Here is a 23,408-nt window from a genome sequence, read left to right on the forward strand (position 1 = left end):
AAGGTGGTTAAATGTTTAAAAAATATATTGATCTTTATTGTCCTTATCTGGAATTCCTCCTGCATAGTAATGTTAGATAATCATGATTGTGAAACAAAGTGGCCAAAATGAGTGATGTAAATTCCAAGTGAGTGGCCGTGAGGGCCACTGCACGTAGGTTCAGGCCAGGAGCTGTTGAAATCAAGGAGACCTCACAGATCAGAGTAACTGGGGATCAACCTTGAAGGAAGCTACAATGGGACCCACTTTTATGAATGTAAATAGGAAAAACCAGTTTTAGCAAGCCCAGGATCTGACTGAATGCAAGGCAGGGCGTCACGGGCCCCTGAAGGAAGAAGATCCAGGTGCTATCTTGGGAAAACACGGAAACTTTGTCTCTCAGTTCCTCTCTGTAGGTCTGTCTCATTCTTCAGTCTCTGCCAGCCAGGCTGAATTTCTGGCCCCAAAGGATCAGATAACCATCCCATAGCTCTCGTGATGACTCAGATCTGGCCTCCTGGAGAGACACTGACCCTGGCTTTTGTTGGTCTCAATTCTAAATTCCCTGATAGAGACTGTGATTGGAACAGCTTGGGCTGGGTGCCAACTCCTGGTCCAAACAATTGTGATCAAGGTAGAAAACCAGGAAGTCACCTCCATGAAATGGACAGACCACCTGGTGGTCTCCCACTACAGGTGGGTAGGAGAGAAAAGCCAAGCGAGCAGGAAAGCCTTTCCCAGTCAATGTCCTGAAGGCATAGAAACGAATACGGTTGTTTTGGTAACACTGAGTAGGACATGAAGTTTGTGCAAAAGTACTAAGAGAGAATTGGAGAAATCTTTTTAAGTTCACATTGGAGAAATTACTGGGTGTCAAGCTAAAAGGTTCAAATATTCCGTAGATGTTTTCATTAGAGCTGTAGAGGTTCAATGAGTATAACAGGTTTTCATCAAAAATAGTTACATTCATGAAGTCTTTGGAGGTCAGAAAGTCCATTTCAATGCTTATGTTTATTACACAATTGTTGGTAATAAAAAGCTGGAAACAACGTGGATGCCCACCAATAAGATAATGGTTAAGGAACTGATGGTATCGCTAGCCTACAAAATGTAATACAGTATTGAAAAGAATGATGGGAAGCTATGGTCACCAACATGAAAATATCTGTTAAATTATTAACAGCAAAATTATCAACAGAGAAAAAGCAAGTAAAGAAGCAGAATATGTATTATATGATTCCATTTATATTAAGGTATTTTTAAAATATATAGCTTTTAGACAGGTAGGAAAATTTCTGAAAGAACATTTATGAAACTGTTACAGTGGTTTCCTCTGGGGAAGGAAGTGGGATTGATGAGTGGGCAGGGTGGAGGTGAAAGCGACATTCACGTATTACTACAGATAACATACATTTAAAAAGAAAAAAAGTACTAATATTATATATCATTAAAAATTAAATTTAAAAAATGTTAATTTCATTTTCATTAAGACAGACATAGGAAATATATCCAGTCTCAGAAATTACAATATCACCTTTCATTTCTGAAGCAGCTTGCAGTTTACAACTGAGATAATTAACCATTGCGACGTTCCAAACAACTTTTAAGACTTTTCCACATGCAAACTCATCTAACATTCACAAGGGTACTATGAGTTAAGTCCTGTTATTCTTCCTTCTTACTGATGAAGAAACTGAGGCACAGAGAAGATGAGTTACTGGGCCCTGCTCACATAGCCAGTAAGTGGCAGAGCTGGAATTGGAATGCAGGCATTCTACCTCTTGAATTTTTATCATTTTTGCCAAAGTACACTTAAACAAAAGCATTTCCACATGTATTGACTTGTGTGCCCTCACGTACCTATTGTCACCCATGTCACATGAGAGTAAACCAGCATCCATATCTCAGTGTACTTTTCATGTTCATGTACCCACTAGACTTTGAGCTCCATTATGCAAGAAATCCTGGTTTTGTTGTTGATTTTTACCCTCTAGGGCAAAAAGTGATTTTGAATACTGTGGTGGTTTAAAATGTCCACAAATTATTTGACACTATCTTTAAGAGGTGGAGCTTAATTCCCCTTCCCTGGTGTGGATTGGACTTTGTGATCCATTTCTAATGGAGAGAATAAAGCAAAAGTGGCACTGTGACTTCAGAGACTAGGACATAATAGGCATGATGGCTTCCTGTGCTCGCTCTCTCTTTCTCTTTCTCTCTTTCTCCTCCCAGATCCCAGATTACTTGCTCTGAGGGAAGCCACTTGCCATGTCATGAAGAGAGGCCCATGTGGTGAGAAATCGAAGCCTCCAGCCAACAGCCAGCAAGGAACCTGAGGCATCCTACTACCGTGTTTCTCGCAAAATAAAACCTAGCCAGACAATCAGCTCTAATGCATCTTCTGGAGAAAAAATTAATATAAGACCCGGTCTTATATTACCATAAGACCGGGTAAAATATAATATAATATTAGGTATAACATAACAATATAATATAATATAATATAATATAATATAATATAATATAATATAATATAATATAATATAATATAATATTATATAATATAATACCAGGTCTAATATTAATTTTTACTCCTAAAGACGTATTACAGCTGATTGTCCGGCTAGGTCTTACCTTCTGGGAAACACGGTAATAGCCATGTGAGTGAACTTGGAGGTTGATCCTCCACCCTCAGTCCAGCCTTCAGGTGATTGTAGCCCCTTCTCATCTAGTCTGTAACCTCCTGAGAGACCCTGAGCCAGAATCACTAAGCTAAGCCACTTTCAAAATTCATGACCTATAGAAACTGTGAAATAATACACGTTCATTGTTTTAAACCATTAAATTTGGTGTAATTTATTCTATAGCAATATAATTAGTACAAATGCTTTTGATTACAAATATATAAGTCTATATCTGTAACTTGGATATTTATGAAACATATTAGTATGCTTTTCTCTTTTCCATTTTCATGCATATGGTATTTTCCTTAGTTGGCCTGAAGTAACCATTTGCTTGAGGGTGGTGTGTAGAGGACTATTAAAGGAGGAATCAATAAAGAAAAAGTTAAAAGTCAGTTTCTGACATCCCAAATAGGATTTTTGATCAAAGAGTTATTTAGAAAGCCAGAAAAAAAGGTGAGAAGAGATTTTCCACATTCCTTTTACTACCTTTGACATAGCAAGGGTTAAACCTGGTACACTAGATCATGGAGTTTTTTTGTTAGAACTATAAGGAGACAACTTTGTCCACCTATGATGACTAGACCACTGAGCTTGCTGTCCCAGGACAGAACAAGGATATGATGTTGAAGAAATGGGATGGTTCAGCCTTCTTCCTATTCCAATGGATTGTGGGGAGGAGTTGGAGTTGGAATTAGGAAAGCTAGTAAGTAAGAAGTTTTCTCGATCCCAGGAGTAAGTCCCAGAGATGGAACGTGTGTGAGATTGGTTGAGGGGAAGGCTAAGTCCAGAGGACTTCTCCATTTGCCATGTGGGATTCCAGAAGGAATCACTGTTTAAGGTGAGTCAGCAGCATCATGGGCCAAGAGGAGAAAAGATAGCAAAGTAGAGTAGAGAACCCAATCTGAGCTTCCATTAGTGCGGTGTGTGGTGGGAAAGGAACTCACATCTCTCTACATCACCTGCAGAGGACACAGAACATGGATCAGTTGAGAAATAGGTCTGCCATGAGGAGTTCAAGGTGACCCCACGGCCGAAGTGTAGATGAAGACACTGAACAGAGAATGTGTAGAGATTCAAAGAAGTCTGTAGTGCTGATGAGAACCACGGTGGGCCTGAATCAGCTGAGACATACCACCAGGGCCTGACCAAGTGGAGAAAAATGACCATCCTATGAAAAACTCCAGCTATAGACTTAGGTAACAGATAAGAGAGGAAAACCAGAGGGCGTACCAGTCAGACCTCAGTAGACATCCATCTAGGAGCCAGTCTAGGGAGCAGTTCACACCAGCCACTTGACTACAGAAACTGATGACTAAGAATGCTGAATTGAATGTAAAGATGATCAAATATCAAAGTTATTTAAACATAAAAATTATTTTTAAAATATATTAGAAGTATCAAAGCACTAATGAGATAGATAAAAATCAAAGGTATACAGAGTACTGAAGCCACTTTTGCAGAGGGCATATGCTAATCGAACCAATTTGAGTCTCTATCTTTCTAAAGAGTAAAGTACAAATGTAAAGTACCAGTAGAACTGGGAATTCAAATACATTTCTCCCAAATCTCCACCCACAGGAGACTGCTGAACAATACAATGGGGAAACAATTTCATCCTTGAAAATGTGTAATCCCTTGCTGGTGTTATTGCAGTTATAACCAAATGGTAATCCAAAAATTTAAGCCATAAACTTAAATTGGTGAAACACTTAGGGATTGAAAGTGACAAATACAAATCCATTTTGAGAAGTAATCTTCCTCCTGGGCCTCAATGGATTTACATAAATAATTTTTCAAGGTCAGTGAGCAATACACAGTAAAACACAACTAAGCACATAAAGAAATAAGTACCATGTATAAGAGCTACAAGAAACAATGGTAGAGACAGGGCCAAAAAGACTTCAGACACTGAAATTATGATACATAGATTAAAAAACCATTATTAAATATATAAAAGACAAGCTTAAAAATGTCTTCAAGATACTGAAAACTGCAATAAGTGACCAAGAAAATTTTAAGAACCAAATAAAACTTGTAGAAATAAAAATCACAATTACTGAAATTAAAAACAAAATAAAAAACAGTGGTTTAACAGCGTATCAGTCATAAACGAAAAGTGAATTAGAGAACAGGAAGTTTAGGGCACAAGAATTTACTGAATGCAGCACAGAGATTCAAAGAAATGGAATACATGGAAGAGACATTAAGATTTATGGATGAGAGAGTGAGAAAATCTAAAATACGTTTAGAGTTCTAGAAGGAAAGAAGAGAGATGACACGGCAGAGATAGTATCTAAAGAAATTATGGCCTATACTTTTCCAGAACCAATGAATGGTATCAATTCACACACTCAAAAAGCTAAACAAATCCTAAGCAGAGAGAGAGAGAGAGAGAGAGAGAGAGAGAGAGAGAGAGAGAGAGAGAGAGAGAGAGAGAGAGAGAGAGAGAGAAACAGAAGGAGGGAAACTAACCCGCAAACATTACACCTAGATTCATTGTAATAAAACTAATGAACACAAAGAAAAACAGATTGAAGTGAGGTGTGAGTAGAGATCATTGTCAAAGGAAAAACTGGACAAAATTAAGCATTTTGACCGTGGTGAATGAAATAAAGACATTGTATGTGAATCTGGGAATGCTCAAAATTTTTTCCATATAAATTTGTGGTAATTTCTTTTTCAATTTATAGCATTTTGGCTTACGAAAGGTTTCATAGGAATGCACTACTTTCAAATAGCAGGGAAACCTGCTATCCTATCCATACAATGGAATATTATTCATCCATAAAAAGGAATAAAGTTCTGATATAGGCCACAACATGGACCTTGAAAACATATGTTAAGTGAAATAAGCCTGACACAAAACGACAAATATTGTATGATTCCATTTATATGAAACATCTAGAATAAGCAAATTCATAGAGACAGAAAATAGATTTATTAGTGGCTAGGAGGACGGGAGCATAGGGAATTTTTGCTTAATAGTTATACAGTTTCTATTTGGTGTGATGGAAATGTTTTGAAACTATATGTGGTGATAGTTGCACTATACTCTCAATCTAATTAATGCCCCAGAATTGTACACTTAAAAATGGATAAAATGGCACACTTGATGTTATGTATGTTTTAACACCATAAAAAATTACTAAGATAAAGATAATCACTTCTTAACAATACAATCTCAATTCACCAGGAAAATACAAAATTTGTATGTACCTAATACCATAGCCTGAAACTCTGTAAGAGAAAATCAGAAGGACTATAAGAAGAAATAGGCAAACCCACAATTATATGGGCAATTTAAAAATACATCTGTTAATAATAGAGTAAGAAGACAAGCAAAATCACTTACTAGATGATTCAGTCATGATTGAAGCAATTTTCTTGTTGACCTAATTGAAATTATATATATTACACTCAACAATTGAAGAACTACGAATTCTACTAATCTTTTAAGGAATAAAGATATTCTAATATCACTTAAGCATAAAAGAGAGAACAACCCCCAAACTCATAGTAAGATACTGAAACTCATCATGGACAATATGACGAAATATAATTGCAGACTGATTTGACCTATGGACATTAACAGAAAAAGCGGAAACAAAATATTAGCAAACTGAATCTAGCAATACAAAAGGATAATATATATAACCAAGTTAGATTTATCCTAGGATTACAAAATTGGTTTAACATAAAAAAATGAATCATTTGTAATTTGTCATATTAATAGAATAAAGGCAAAAGACTTGTATGACCACTTCAATGTATTCAGAAGAACCAAATGGTAAAAAAAAAATCAATATAGATTCTTAATGTTAAAATTCAGCAAACTTACACAATGTGATATATAGAGGATGTATTACAGAATTGCACAGCTGAAACCTATGTAACTTGACTAACAATTGTCACCCCAATAAACTTTAATTAAAAAATAAATAAATAAATAAATAAATAAATAAATAAATAAATACAGCAAGCTTGAAATAAAAGAGAAATTTTAGGTCAACTAAAAGGCATCTTCAAAAAATCTACAGCAAACATCATGTTGAATAGTGAAACACTGGAAGCTTTCCCTTTGAAATAAGGAGAAATAAAAAGATGCCTTCTATGATATCGTCTATTCAGCATTACACTAGTACTTTCTTAAACGTTACTTCAATGTAGAATCTAAAACCACATCAGTGAACTATGTATTCTGTTACATTAAAATCCATTGGTCTCTCTTTTACTTTGAATAAAACTTTTACCCATGCTATGCATTTTTCACATCATGCATTGGTCATTTGGAAAATATTGATTTACACTGAGTTACTCAGATTTTCCAAATGTTAGCACATTTCCTTACATCAAAAAATCTCACATTTGTTACTATCACCACTGATTTCATCAGAAAAAAAATGTACTTAATGTAAATGTACTTGAGACTTAATAAAATTAATTTTAACTGCTTCATTACAGATATTCTTAAGTAAAACTGGCATTTGTTAAAAAGTGGATGTTGAATAATATTAGTACAATGACTACCAGTAGTTTGTTGCCACTGTCTTGATTTGTGCTAAGCTCCCAGCAGTTTTCCCCACCATTGCTTTTGCTCCAACAGTGAGAATGTTAACACAATGAACAAGGCAAGTAACATATTAAGATTATTATAAAAACAGTTTTGCCCTCACAGACCCCTGGAAAGAGCAGGGACCTGTAGGAGTCTGTGAACACCTCTTTGAGTACCTCTGCTCTGGGATACAAGCCTAGGAGTGAAGCTGTTTCTGTAAGTACGTGTAATTTTAGCTTTAGTAGACAGTGCCATACGCGTTTCCAAAGTGGTTATACGAATTTATACTCCCATCAACACCTATGAGAATGCCCATAATTCCACATGATCAAAACAGTTGGTGTGGCACTGGTACTTTACTCTGGTTTTCTGTTGCATTTCCCTGATCACTGATGAGGGGCACAAAGTGCAACAAGTCTTCGTTTATTGATTGGCTTCGTGGATTTCCGCTTTTATGAGATGTCTATTCAAATCTTCTGTCCATTTTCTATTAGTTTACCTGACTTTTTCATATTGATTTGTATGAATCTTCATGTGTTTTAGATTCAAGTCCTTTGTTGACTATATCTATAGCTAATATCTTCTCCTATGCTTTAGCTTGAGTTTTCACTCTCTTTTCATATCATTTCTTCAATAGAAGTTATTAAATATAGTCCAATTTATCAAATTTTTATGGCTTTACTTTCTATATTATTTCAGAATGCTTTCTGTATCCCAAAGTCATAAAAAATTCATCCATATTATCTTCCTTTACCTAACAGTTTTTAAATAAAAACATTATTTATATTAACATTATTTATGTTATTTATGTTATTAGTGAGTTTATTATTGTTTTTTAAAAATAAAATAAAAATCAAATCAAATTTAAAAATTAATATTTAAAAATGTTCTCATCTCTCATCTCTAATGCAGTAAATATGGACAGATATCACCCACATAAACAAAAGGTCTATGGGGTCCTCAATAATGTATAAGAGTATAAAGGGGTCTTGAGACCAACAAGCTCCAGGACCACTGTCTTAGAGAAATGCTTACATCATGCACTAGACGTAAGCACGAGAATCTTTCTAGTAGCGTTGTTCTGAATAGCTTGAAACCATCACTACAAGACATGGATGCTAGACACAACAACATGGGTGAATCTAACATAATATTGAGCAAAAGAAACAAGACACAAAAGAGCGTCTGTAGTATGATTCCACTTATATAAGTTCTGTAACAAGCTAAATGAGACTGTAGATTTAAGGGATGCTTACACAGCTGATAAAATACACATTGGCTGGGAACATGCAGAAAAGCAATGAGATGATTGCCATAAAAGTCAGAACCAAGGTGACTTTAGGGGTGTGGTGTGGGTGGTGGGGAGATTGTGCTTCTGGGGAGCCAGCGATGTTGTATCATAGTACTGGCTATGTAGGTGTTCATTTTCTAATTATTCCTTAAACCGTACATATATGTTTTATGCATTTTTCTATATGTGTTGCATATGTTTCATTTGAGCTTCTACAAAATCATTATGTTCCTCCAAGGAACTTCACACATTTGATCTTACAATTAACCTCTGTGATTCCTATGAAAAACCTGCCTATATTAGTCAGTACTCCACCAGAAAAGAAATAATTTATTTGTGCACATTTTGTAATGCAAGGAGAGATTAAAAAAGGGACTATTTACAACAGCGTAGGCAGGATGTACGGAACCCAAAGGTGGTAATAAAAATACCCTAGTATTAGAACTGAGTACCATTACCACACATAGGCTTGACGGGGCAAGGACAGAAAGCCATTATTAGAACCAGGAGATAAAGCTCTGTGAGGAGCTGCTTGACTGGAGCTATGACTTCTAGTGGAAAGATGCAGCCAGCTCAGAGTGCAGTGACTATACAAAGGGCATAAATAATACTTGGATCTTACTGACTCTTCCCCCTTCCTTACTCTGATCTTCTGTTCGCGCTTCCTGTTGTTGAACCCAACTGGAAACCGGAAGGTAAGAGCACCTACTGATGTAGTGCATTTAGGTCAGCCTCCCAGGGGATGGAAAAAGAAGGGTAGAGAGTAGACCTGGAATGATGAGAAGTTGGCATATGCCCACCGGAACCTAAAATGTTAGCCACCTTCATTGCAGGGGGTTAGGAGGAGAGGGAAAATGGACTACGTAACACACAACATAACTGGTACGATCCCTGCTTCTGTAGTGGGTTACAGGCCTAACCTGGTACTCGAGGCTACTGCCCATCTCCCGCTTGTGTCTTGTTATCTTCTATCAGCACTTGGGCTGATTGTTTTAAAACCCCTCTCCTTGTCCAGGCTGTGGGAATAAAGGTGCTTTTGCCTGCTTTTCTAAATTAGGTTTGGAGAAATCTAAACTTCATGCATATGGGACATGAGGCATTGATAGTCTTGTCTTTATTTGGCAAATGCACTTTTCCAATGACCCAGACTTGGCCACTGGGCCAAGGAGGGCGAAGAGGTTGTCCACTGAATGCCTGAGTTCTAAACACAGCCCTCCCTACCCCGTTCCCACCATGCAGAAGCCAGCCAATTGCTGCTAATAAGGAGACAGCACCTCTTCTTTATATATAGGTTCTAAGGCCTGAGGAACCCCTGAAGACTAGGGAGACGTCAGCTTCCATTTCCTTGGAACCATGTCCGTTATGCTTCCTATTTCTCACACAAGGACACTGAAGCCAAGAGAATTTGAGATGTTTACCCAAGACTGCAGAGAAGGTACAGGAGCTGAGATGAACGGCTCAGCCTGCCGACTTTACGCCGAATCTGTTTCTCTCACACTGGAGGAGTACATCTGTGCCTTATCACTGTAACAGGTGGACATGGGAAATAGCAGTAACATAATGTCAGACTGTGATAAAGCTACCTTGGGAGACAGAAACATAGTAGCAGATGTCCTCCGAATATTAAGGCACCATAGGGAATAAAAAGACATTTGTCATCCTGCTGTTTCATTGTGCCAAGCTACAGGCCTGAAGATGTTTTTACCCTGTATTTTTCCAAACCAGGGACTTTTCCAAAACAATTCAGTGTGATGACGACTCAAGTGCATTTTAATGTGTTTGCTAATGAATTTCCTTGGTATTGGAAAATATTCTTTTGTAATGTCTCCTCTCTGTTCGGTTCCCCCAAAGGAGCTCACATTTTTTTTTTTTTAAGTCATAGAGAAGTTCATACTAGGGAAGCAATAGGGCTGTTTCTAATCCATAACACACCATCAAAATGAATATTCCAGTAAACCCATAGGGCTTTCCAGAATCATGCTAGAGAAGTTTGTAAGTGACTCTGCATTTTAGGATTTCCATAGCTTTTCTGGGGCCATTAAACTGGTAAATGGTAAGTGAAGCATAAAGCTGGTGGACTGGGGGTTGGGGAGGAAGGGTTAGTGTGGTAAAAAAAGAACTGAAGAAATGAGAATGAGTTACCCAAAGTGGAAACTTAGTTTATAAAGGTTGGTAGCTCTTCATCTTAGTGACTTGAAGATGGTAATCCTTGTTTTATTGCTTTCATTCTCTTTTTAATTTCTAGATTTTAAGATAGAAATTACCTGCTCTCTTGAGCTAAGTTAGATGAACAAAGAACTTTGTCACAAAACTAAAGGAGTGGAGGTTGCACATTAATGGCTTACACATTTACTTAATTCTAAGGCTAGGGACTGGGTGTTGAATAACTTGGTCACCTTCGTCAATAGTGGGTTGAGATTCCATGCTAAGGAGGAGGAGAACCAATCTCATAAATTATGTCGGGGCTAAAATATAAATGAGTATTTAGGGAAATTTAACATAGCATTTTATTTAAGATTCTCAATGCTTTATATCAAAGGAGAAACTAATTGTGGGGAGGAGTGCAGTCCATTCTTAAGTTGGTGGGGAAAGATATTTTTGGGTAGGAGAGCTCTTCATACATAGCAGATCATATAAATTCAGTGGATACTTTTCTTCTTATCAGAAGTGAAAAAGCAGTCAACATTTAAAAAACAGTATTCATTATTTTTTAAGCAAAGTGCACCAACCTTAAGTTCCAGTTCAGTAAGTTTTGACCATTGTACACACCCATGTAACTAGCTCCTAAAGATCCAGAAAGTTCCCTCACTGTTTTTTTCCCTTTATAATCAAACATCCTTCCTTCTCACTGAGGCGACCGCTTTCTGACTTCTCTAGATTAGTTCTGCCTGTTCTTGGACTTCATGGAGTCCTACTATATATATTATTTTGGGTCTGTTTTCTTTCACTCAACATGTTTTTAGATCCATGCATGTTTTTGCATGTATCAGTAGCTCATTCCTTTTATTGCTGATAGTATTCCTTTGTATGAATATATATATTGCAATTTGTTTATCCATTTCCTGTTGATGGACATTTAAATTGTTTCCATTTTGAGCTATTGTGAATAAAAGGGCTATGAGCATTCTCGTACCAGGCTTACTGTGGACGTAGCTTTTCATTTCTCTTGGGTATATAGGTACCGAGGGGCAGAATTGCTACTCACATGGTAACTCTGCATTTAATCGTTTGACAAAATGCCAGACTGTTTCCCAAAGCAGCTGCATCATTTTACATTCTCACAGGCAATGGACTCAGGTTCCGATTTCCCCATATCCTTGCCAACATTTGTTATTGTCCGTATTTTTTATTAAAGCCATCCTAGGGGGTGTAACGTTGTATCTCATTGTGGTTTGGGTTTGCATTTCCCTGATGACTAAGACGTTGAGCATTTTTTTCAAGAGCTGATTGGCCATTTACACATCTTCCTTGGAGTAATGTCTGTCATCTTCCTTTGGGCTGTTACAACAGAATATCATAAACGGGGTGGTTTACAAACAATGGAAATTTATTTCTCATAGTTCTAGAAAGGGGGAAGTTGAAGATCAAAATGCTGCCAGATTTGGTATCTGGTGAGAGCATGTTTCCTGGTTCATAGACAGTAGTCTTCATGCTGTGTCCTCACAGAGCAGAAGGGGCTGGGGGGCGGGAGGGGAGGAATCTCCCGGGCCTTTTTTTTTTTTTTTTTTAGTAAAGACATTAATCCCATTCATTAGGGCTCTGCTCTCAAAGCCTAATCACCTGTCAAAGCCTCTGCTTTCTAATACCATCACATTGGGTGAATAGGTTTTAACATATGAATTTTAAGGGGACACAAATATTCAGTTTATAGCATCTATTCAGATCCTTTGCCCATTTTTAATTGGGTTATGTCTTTTTATTGTTGAGTCCTTATTGGTTTTTTCTTAAGATTTTGAAGTCTGTTGTATCACGTAACCTCTTTTAACTGAAAGTAACAGCAAATACGACCTATACTAGCTTAAGTATAAATGGAATTTGTTGTATCATAGAACGGAAAGTTTTGGGGGGTAGTTTTGGCCTCAACAATGGCCTGATCCAGTGCAAAAACAAAAAAATGACACCAAAATCTGATTTCTCCCTGATCATCTCCTGGCTCTACTTTTCTCTTGGACAGCCTCTGCAATTGTAGCAGCAAGCCAGCTAAAGCAGCTCTAGTCTACGTTCTCCCAGTTTCTGGTGAATTAGGAAAGAGCACTTGCTTTTCTCCCAGCAGCTTTGGCCAAAGACTAATTGGTCCTGATTGATTATACACCTCTCCTAATTGCAATGGCTGGGGAATGGGTACATTGATGGATTTAGCAGAAGTCATTAAGGCCGCATTGCTGAAGTCACAGCTAGAGCCCACCCCAAACTCATGAACTGCAAGTAAGAGGTGTGTGTGGGGGGGAGGGGCCAGTTCTCTATATAGAAATTAGAATATGTTTACCAAAAGAAAAGGAAAAGAGATGTTAAGGAGTCAAAAACTAGCAAATGTCTATTACAGTGCTTCCCAACCATGGTCTAACTAAAAGTTGACACAATTTTATTGAAGCAACTAAACCAGGAGGATTGGCCACAGGGTGAAATATTGTTATTATTGACACAGGGTTTTTGATAAAGTCAAGAGAACAATTAGCCGGCAGTAAAATCACGAAAAATCACTCCATTTAGAGTCAGAAAACCATGCTAGCACTATGACCTTGGAGAGATCACTTAACCTTCCAAACCACATTTTTCTAAGCCATAAAAATGGGATAATTCCAACATCATGAAGTGGCTCTATAAATACAAACACATGAAAGTGCCTGGCACATAAAGCGTACGTACTTGGAAATCCTGGGTCATAACCTTTTCTACCTGCCCTCAGAGTCACTTCCTTTCCAGCCAATGTTTGCTTTCCCCAATAGGATTTTAGAGATTGCACCAGAAAAATCTTTGGATTCATTGCCTTATGAGCCCCAAACTGTCACCTCAGCTACATGATTAGAGCATGGGTCTCTGAACTCTGAGAATGGTTTCTGGGTGGAATGTCATTGGAACATGCTGAGTCAGGCGCAGGCAGTGGCCTCTGCACACAGCCTGGGGTGGAGGACAGAGATGTTCCTTTCCGTTAGAGGCCTAGAAAATGTCACTGATCCCAGCGCTTGACTTCTAGAAGTAAAAATGAGCGCCAGCTCCCCACCTCTCTCAATGCATGCTGTCCCTTTGAATTCTGGTTTCGTAACTAAGCAGCGGGCCCTTTGTTCCTCAGAGCTTGGTTCAGGCTTTGGAACTGCTTCACTGGTAGCCCCAGAATTTCTAGGTAAGAAATGCTCAGGGGCAGCAGTCTGGCTGAAATGAGTACCTAGGAGAATTTTTTTTGAGACTACACTATTAATAAGTAGGTTTCAACCAGATTGTATACTATTTGAGATGGTTTGGCGTAGGGCTGATGGTGATTATCTGGAAACTTTAATCATCCCTCAACACCACTGGGGATTGCCCTCTTTCCATCTCTCTGACTCTGCACCTGACTTATGCAGGTAGTAGAGGCAGAGAAAATTTCCCCACAGGCATTTTTGTTCTGCTCCCCAACAGACTGGGTTGTCAAAGTAAGCAGACAGACACTGGGATAAGGTGAGAAGTGCAAGCAACGTATGGAGGGGTAACATTTGTGGAAGGGGAAGGGAAAAGGGTGTAGGAGTGAGCAGGAAACACCTTTAATCCATGATGCAGGTTTGATCTTTGTGAAAGGAGAAGGGGGAGGAAGGATGATTAGGTAAACAGAGCCTCAGACGGTGGTGTAGCTCTGGAAATGTCCCCGACAGCCAACGGGGAGCTCTGGCACAAAGACTGACTGGAAAGGACTCCCACCTTGCATCACAGTGCCACGTCCTAGTATCTCTGCCAAGCTCACTCACTGGCTGAGGCCTCTCTAGGACAAACTGCTGCACCCTGACTGCTGGGGTGAATCCAGGTGCCACAGCTGGAGGCTGTCAGCTCTCTGCATTCCTTGAAGCGAGTTCTTTCTTGAAGAAAGGTCAAAGTACCCCCTGTCCCTAGCTGCCCCAACTGCCAATGTCCATCTGGCCACTCTGCTCTTGCCTATAATCATACTCAGAGAAGGGAAGTAGAGTGTTGTGCTCTGGCTTTTTTTATGACTCCCTTGGGTAAATGCTCAGTAAGTCGTTCTATACCTTAGATTTCTTCACTTTGAAATACTTCCTCTGCCTGGAATGCTTTTCCCTCAGACATTCTAATGACTAATTCCCTCATCTCCTTTGGGTCTCTGAGCACATGTCACCTCATCTGTAAGTTCTTCTCTATCTAACTCAAATATCAACCCTCTCACAATCCTTAGGTCCCTTCCTGGCTTTATTTTTCTCCCGAGTTGTGTGATTTGAAAAGTTTGTTTCTATATTTATCAACTGCCTTCTTTGATTAGAAAATAACTGATGTCAGGTCAGGAAATTTTGTCTGATGCTCTATTCTGAGTGCCTAAAATAGTGACTGGCATACAGTAAATGCCATTATATGTGTGTTGAATGAAAGAAAGAAGGAAGGAAGAAGGAATAAAACTGATATAACCACACAAATCATTTAATAATTGGTAGATACCACTAAACTTTTCTCTTCCTGATGCAGACTTCGTATCTAAGAAGATCATCTGACCTCTTTGATGAAGGTCAAACATCTAACCTTTTGCAAGTTAAACTGTATCACTAATAATTGGAATTTAAAGACAGAAAACATATTTGTTAACTGGTTTCTTGCATCAAACACCATGTTATACGCTTTCAACACATACTATCTCATTTACTCTTCCCAATAACACTTTTGAAATAGGCTTTATCATCCTTATTTTGTGGGCAAGAAAACTGAAATCCAAAGAACATACCCAACATCATATACACAAGAAGTTTAGAATTTAAATCCAGATTTGTCTGGTAGCGACAAAAACAAAAACCAGACTTTAATGCTAAATAAGGTGAGTGGCCAAATTCCTTAACCATTTGATAGTAAAAATAAGAACAAAGTTAAAGAAGACAAAGAGGGAATTATTTTTATTGTGCATGGACTCCAAGGCTCACTAGCCCAGTCCAAGGGGGATACCATCTTCTCCTAACGGGGGGTATTATTTTTTCCTTTATAAAGTCTGTTATGGACTGAGTGTTTGTGGCCCACAGAATTCATATGTGGGAGCCTTAACCCCAAGTGTGACGGTATGAGGAGGTAGGGCCTTTGGGGAGGTAGTTAGGTATAGGTGAGATCCATGAGCGTGGAGCCCTCACAATGGATCCCTGATCAAATGAGAAAGAGACATCATTGTCTTCTTTCTTTCTCTGCTGTGTGAAGTCACAACGAGGTAGCCATATGCAAGCCGGGAAGAGAGCTCTCCCAGGAACTGACTTAGCCCACACCTTGGTCTTGGACATCTCAGCCTCCAGAACTATGAGAAATAAATTTCTGTTGTTTAAGCCACCCACCCAGTGTATGGTATCCTGTCATAGCAGCCCTGGAAAGTCGCAGAAGCACGTAGTCACACGGTATCAGAAATTGTCTCTTAGAAGAAAAATCTATTCTTATAGTAGAATGCCAACTAATAAAAACAGAAGGAATGATGGAATTTGAAAGCCATCAGTGAATGCTAAAACTCGTAGATGACTCATGGAGAAAGACACACCACCACGTCTGTGGAATTCCTGCCAAAAATGTATAACCTAAATGTAATCACAGGGCAAAGTCAAGACAAACCCAAGTTGAAGGACGTTCTACCAAATCATTGCCCCGTAGTATTAAAAAATGTCAAGTTACAGAAAATCAAAGAAAGGCTGAGGAACTGTTCCAGATTAAAGAAGGTCCAAGAGACATGGCAACCTGGGAAAATAGACATAAAGGACATTATTGGGGCATTTACACATGAACAACGTGTTACGTAATAGTATTGTATCAATGTGAAATTTCTTGTTTTGATCATTTTGCTGCGCTGATGTAACAGGATATTCTTTCCTCAGCAAATATTCTGAAGTATTTAAGGGTCTCCTAACATATGATGTCTCCAATTTACTCTCAAAGTTTGAGAAAAATGTCATATACACAGAAAAGGTGGGGGTGCCCAGGGGGAAGAGAGAGAGAGAAACAGAGAGAGAAACAGAGAGAGAGAGAGAATGATAAAGCAAATGGCCCAAATCTAAACAGTTGGTGATACTGGGTAAGGGGATACAAGCGGTCCCTTGTATTATTCGTATAAGTTTCTTCTAAATTTTAAATGTATCAAAATTAAAAATTACAACAATGTGCTTTTAATCTTAAACAAAGACTCTCTCTTGATGATGTTAAGGTGGGTACTGAGAAAACAATTAAGGTGATCACTATACGTTTTGCTTTCAGGCATTTACATTATTTTGCAAAGCCAAACAAGAAACTAGGGAGAGTTCCAGAAATGCATAGCACTCATGTCTGCTGGAAATGTAGTCTACTTTTTGTCTCTAAGTGCTCCTCAGATATTGCCTGAGTACTGGTCATTTTGTCAGAAGTGGTTGTTTACAATGAGTACTTTTGCAAAACAGAACATTTTATTATTCCAATTTCATAAATGGAAACAAAATGTATGCAAAGAATAAAGGCTGAAAGAAACACAATGGATCGACTCAAAAGAATTGCAAATGACTCGGCCTCATTTTCCTCATCTTGATGTTAGTTTAGCTTTATAAGCGTCCCACGCCTGCTGTCTGAGTGACAGCTGGATTGTTTAGGTAGACAACAGTGGGTATTTATTTTCTTACAGAATATCCATAAATTATAATATCACATGTGGCTACCATCTCTTCAGTGTCTTATCAGTTTTCTAAATTACCTTTTTCCATTCTCCATTCTCCTACATTAGACTGTCTACCATTGTTTATTGAGCACCTTCTAGGTGCTATAAAAACATAAGAGAAGACTGGGACATCCTGGATCTCTGTGGCAGAGACTACTAGTTGCCTGTTCAACATCCATTTCTTTCTCAGAAACAGAATACCTTTATTGGTGGATAAAGCAGTTTACTCAGCTATAAAGTATTTCCTGGCCTTCCTGGCAGATGTGGTAGCCACTGAAATATAAACAGAAGTTATAAGATGAGCTTCTGGAAAAGGTCTTTAAAATTCTACCGAGAAGCCTACCCTTTCCCCTTCACCCTTTCCTCCATCTTGCCTGGAAGACAAATATGATGGCTTCCAAAAGCCATCTTGTAAACACAAGGTTAAGGCCCACACCCTGGGGTTGGCTAGAAGAGGGAAGAGCGACAAGAGGCTAGGGCTTCGATGCTAGAGTCGTCCTGGCCTGCCTTTCCCTGGGCCCATTTCAGGTGAGAGGAAAACCAACTTCTATCTTATTGAAGGTATCATCACGCTGGAGCTCTGTGACTAGCAGCTGAATGCAATTCTTAAAATTATATACTCCCTGGTTGTAAGAAGTAATTGAGGAGAAAAGACTAGTGCACACAGAACACTTAGAGAACACTTCTAGGCAGTACATAGGCAGCTAAGAGACAGTCCACACAAGCTTTAGAATCAGTCGCCCCTGCAGTTCACTTCTCAGCTTAGCAACTTAGGGTGTATGACCTTGGACAAACTATCTAACCTTTCTGAACTTCAGTTTCCCCTTTTATAAAATCAGGATGATAATAATTACCTAGTGTGGTTGTAATGAGTAGAGATAATGGGCCTCGCACTTAGTAGGTGCTCAATAAATCCTAGCAGCCATTTACAAGCTATCTAAACTCACAGAAAGGTGACATCTCTATGGGTTGAAATTGTCAGACAGCCTTAGAGATTAAGTTGGATTTTTTTTGGCAGTGAAGGATGACGATGTTCAAGGTGGGTAAAAGAGCAAGGTATTCCACATGGATCAAGGGAAAGGCAAGGGCAGCACGGGTAAAGACACAGGGCTTGGCTAAAGATATGTGAGCGTTACAAGGAAATCAGCATAACTGATATTGTAGAGTTGAGGAAAACAGGGTGGCATAGGTAATGTGACATGGGCGTGGCATAGGTGGGGTGGAGTAAGGTGGAAAACCAGAGATCTGTAACTTGATATGAAAGGGAGAATCCATACATTTTATACAAAGGAATGAGCAGAACAGACGTAATAAAAACTCATCGCACTACAGTGTTCAGTTATCCTGAGTGATTTTCTTTTAGAACAAGTGACAAGGAAATGAGTAGGCGTGCCAAATGGAAGGTGAGTGTCTAATCCAAGAAGTAGCCATTAATTTAATGGAAAGATTGCCTAATAGCAAGCATTAATCTAATTGTTAGAAAGGTGTTCTGGCATAGCTTGAGTCCACACAAGCTTTCTTCCTGTGTTTTTCGTACAAAATGAAGACTTTGGCATTTAGCAAAGGTGTTTTTCACTAAAATAATTTTTTTAATTAAGCCAATCAGACAAATATGTTTCTCTGTACAAACCATAAAACACCAGCAGAAACTCACCCATTTCCATTCTAATAGTATCTTTTTCTCTATCTCATTTTAAAAATTCACTTAGTAATGCCATTTATTTCCATCAAATATTTTAGAACTTTTTCAAGGTAAAAGTTGAGGTCCATTAACCAATCCCTCCACTTCTTGGTTTTCACAGAATCACCACATTGCACAATCAAGTTAAATTATTACTGCTTTTCCCATACGTTAAGGACTGAAACTGGTAAACGAAACCAGCTGCCAGATTTCTTGTAGGCCTGTCCTGCCCAGCTAGAGTTCATCTACAAGTTCCAATTTGAGGATTCTTCTCTTCCTTCTCATAATCTAAAACAGAGAATGTAAGAGAAAACATAAACAAATCAGCATAAAGCTCGGCTGACTCATCACATCTCTTGAGAAGTCATGGAAAAAGCACAAACTTGGACTGAGAAGGCTTGACCTTGAGTCCTGACTCTCCAAACAAGGCGGGAGATTTCCTGAACCTCAATCTCCTCTCCTGTGAAAGGATTATAGCCCACTCCTACTGTAAGAAGTCCTTCCTTGGGAGGATTGCATAAAATAATATGTGAAAGTGCTCTGTAAGGCTTAAAAAGTGGTAAAAGTATGATATTTGCAGTAGCACCTGGAGTGCCTACCCCACTATGTTCCTTGCTTTGGGAAGAGTCTCCATCACATGCTTCCAAAGGGTGGGCCCAGGCAACCATATTGGAAATAATCCTAATGATGATAATATAAACACAAGAGCTACAGTGAGGGATGAAAGAAAAATTCTGGGGATGGATAGTGGTGAAGACTGCACAACAATGCAAATGGCCTTAAGGTGACTAAATTGTATAGTTAAAATGGTAACGTTTCTATGCATATTTTCTCACAATACAAATTAAAAAAAACAAAACAAAACAATGAAAACTAAGAGCTAACACATATAAGCTACATAGAGTCTTGTGTGCCCTTCCTATATTCCTTGGCAAGGATTATTTTATTGCATCTTCCCAATCACCTCATGCAGTAGGTGCCAGTGTTATCCTCATTTCACAGATGAGCAAATAAGAGACAGAGAAGACTAGCAACTAACTCAAGGCTACACAACTAGTAAGTAGTAGAGTTCGATTTGGATATAGGAAGTCTCCAGAGCCCTGCCCCCACTGCCAATCCCCTCCCATTTCCAGCCGGAGGACACAAGTCACGAAGTCAGGGGAGCCTGCTTAATCCCACTCTTGCTCAGGAAACTGATATAAGAGATAAGAGAAATTCTGATCAGATAGTGGTTGGCTCAGGGCTCTTCTCATAGACTCATGGTCTCTGGCTTCAAGGCAAGTCAAAGCCCAGTAGGAGCCAAAGTTCAAGGAGTAATCAGAGAAAGGAAATCTAAAGAAAACAAGAGACCAGGGAGAAGAGATGGGGTGTGTTGGATAACTTTCCAATTCTTATGTGTATCTTGTACGTTGTATCTTTCTGATCGTTCTTATTAATAAAACCTCTTTTACTTAGGCTGCTCCAATGAGTTGTATAGTTTACAACCAAATAAACTCCAATTCTTCTAGTAGGTTGGTGCAAAAGTAATTGCAGATTTTGCAATTATTTTTAACCTTTTAAACCACAATGACTTTTGCATCAATCTAATAATAAAGTATTTCAAAAGCAAAGAGAATCTGTATATCCAAAAATATCTAGAACATTGCTCTTTATAATTAAATATTGTAAAGAACTCAGCAACCCAATAACTAGGGAATAACAAATTATACCATGTCCATTTAATGGAATAGTATGTAATCATGAAAACACATAAACAGAAAAACTGTCTATAAGTGGAATAATTACAACAGGAAAAATGTATCAAAAGCTGTGATGGCTGGAAAGAGAGGTGTGTATGTGTGTGTGTGTTAGTGTGTGTGTGTGTGTGTGTGTGTGTGTGTGTATAAGTGCGTGTGTTCTATATTGTTCAAAAATTGCATCGTAGTTTTGAGAAAAGTTTGAGGGCTCCCCTTTAGAAAATATTTTATAGAATTATCAAGTTTCAGAACTGGAAATAAATTTTAGAAGTCATTTAGTTCATTTTTCATTTCTTCAGATTCTGGACATTTTTAGTGATGATTTTTAGCTCTCTGATTTCCAGTATTAAGTAACTGCAAGGTGGCCACCCACCCTTTGCTTGAACACCTCTAGGGACAGAAGCACCAGTTTCTCCTATCTTTACTTGGCTTATTACAAAGTTTTCCCTTATGTCATGTCTGTAGTTTCTTCCCCTTAGTTCTAGTTCTCTCCTTTTTTCCCCTTGATAGTTCCATTTATCACAGCAGTAGATGATGGCTCTGATAGTCCAATCACTCTTGTCACAGCCTCTGCTCCTTCTCCACGGGCAAATACCTGGAAATTCATTCTTGAAGCACTCGTAGACCTTCTTATCGGATCTAACTTCACCGGTAATGAAGCGCCTCTTTTTGGCTCCTGTACTTCTCTGTTTTTTTAGAAAAAAACATTCCCGAACAGTGTTAATTAGAGGGTGTTCAGAAGTTGGAAAGTAGGAGGAGTGTAACAAACACAATAAGGAAATGCCTGTTACTGTCATGATTTCTTTGAGACCAGGTGACAAAGGACCCTCTCTAACCTTCAAGGATATGTTTTAAAGAAAAGCCTTAATTTAAGGTGCTGCAGTTTTTGCTCACAAGAATCAAATAAGACAGTGCTCTTTGGAGACTGCTGCAGGACTCCCAATCATTACTGACTTGAATCCTAGGTGTCCTGATGAGTGACCGGTCATTTTTAAAGCATGCCTGCATTAGTCTTCAAGAAGTTACTGTTCTGGGTATCCTGGATCAGCATACATTTGCTAATATACGAGTACCTATCAGGTGATGAAGACCAAAAGTAGGTTTTTCCAACCACTACAGACAAACACATCCATGCAAATGAAGCCTCCATCAAGGTCACCCTTTCTTCAGCTGGCCTAGTTTCAGGATCATACGATTTACCATATTAAATGTTGATGTCTGGCAACAACCGGGTTTCCACTTCCCTTCCTCAATGAGATACGTGCAAGAACCCACAGAAACAGGCCTGACCCACAGACTGCTCGTCTGGGAAAAGGGTTCCTGTCATCGCCCTCGGCTCCAAATCCTGCACTTGGAAGGTATTTATAATCCAGCCCCTGATCAAACTGGATCCTGCTCCATTTTAATTTACCAAGGCATACTCTCTAACTCGCCTCAATGAAACCCGTGTGGAACCACGGGATTAAAATTCTGAATGCAGCAGCAGTGCCTAAGAAGCAAAGAGAGGGCCACGAGAAGGAAGATGAGAGCATAGCAGGAGACTATACAAAATCAGTACCACATTTTCAGAAAGCGGTGGGCTTGGGGGGAGAGGGGAAAGAAATAAACAAAATGCCCCAATAATTGAATGGCAGAGCTGGAAGAGAGCATTTACAGCTATTTCCGGACTCTCCAAACAAAACGCTTTTCCTGGATGCACAGGCATTCATGGTAGTGATAACTCTCAGGCGACAGCTCTGGCCTGCACGCCTGGTCACGATGCCTTCCGCACAGCATGAGAAGAACCCAACAAATGCCCAAGAGGCTTCGGGACAGCACAGAGCAAACAAAAGAACAAACACTCCTCCACAGAACCCTATTAAAAACAAAGTTTATCTATCACAAGGTCACATGTCCCATTTTTCTGCTTTATAAAGTCAGCAATGCTGCAGGGTGTCCAGCAGACACCGTCCTCCACAATGAATAAAAAGGGCACCATGTAGCTCTAGGATGTTCCTTCAGCGAGCAGATGGAAGGACTGGTTGGAGACCTCCCATCCATTTCGGACAAACATAAGTGTGTTCAGATTTGGGTTGTGGTTGCTAGGTTGCAATTCCATATTGAAATAATGTCCTCCTGACACCTGACAGAAACCACAGACCGGCACATCTCCTCCCCAACCATGAACTGTTCCTGCAACGTGACCAGGATGATATTTTCACAGCAACAGGATGCCAAGCCCTCCCACAGACAAGTAATCTACTTGCCACCATTTTTATTTGCATCACCCTCACACGCAAGTTTAATTCCTTCTTTGAAAGTGGCTTGTCAGATTGTAGGGAGGTACTATGTGGCTATAAAACCTCCACAACTGCTCCATAGCAGCCACGTAATATCATGTATTCACAGATTACAGGGATTAAGACGTGGCCATCTTTGAGGGTTGATGACCCATGATTCTGTCCAGTACAACCTCCCTACCCATCCCCCTGCACCCCCCCGCCCACAGATCCTCATGTGACCTAGATTCTAGCGCCTTCCCTATCCTGCTCATCTTCCTGTGGATGCATCCTGGTTCTTTTGTGTGCAGTTGACAAAACATTTACAACACCCCTATTATGTGTTAGGCATTTTGCTAGGGGCAAGGGATACCAAGGAAAAAGATAGTCC

At 39.0% G+C, this 23,408-nt stretch overlaps 1 protein-coding gene across 3 annotated transcripts in view; it reads right to left on the reverse strand.

The window, feature by feature from the left end:
* Positions 1-23,408, reverse strand: part of LOC117026872 (uncharacterized) — a 61,600-nt gene that overhangs the window by 8,887 nt on the left and 29,305 nt on the right. Inside the window, exon 5 of one of the 3 annotated variants that reach the window (XM_033114055.1) lies at positions 20,897-21,445. The exons of the other annotated variants lie outside the window; for them this stretch is intronic. Coding sequence (XP_032969946.1) covers positions 21,047-21,445 — 399 coding nt within the window. The 3' untranslated portion in view covers positions 20,897-21,046. Of the gene's footprint in view, positions 1-20,896; positions 21,446-23,408 lie in introns of those variants that run through there. 3 annotated transcript variants of the gene reach the window in all.

The sequence above is a fragment of the Rhinolophus ferrumequinum genome, chromosome 9 (assembly GCF_004115265.2).
Source record: "Rhinolophus ferrumequinum isolate MPI-CBG mRhiFer1 chromosome 9, mRhiFer1_v1.p, whole genome shotgun sequence".
NCBI classification, from domain to species: Eukaryota; Metazoa; Chordata; class Mammalia; order Chiroptera; family Rhinolophidae; genus Rhinolophus; species Rhinolophus ferrumequinum.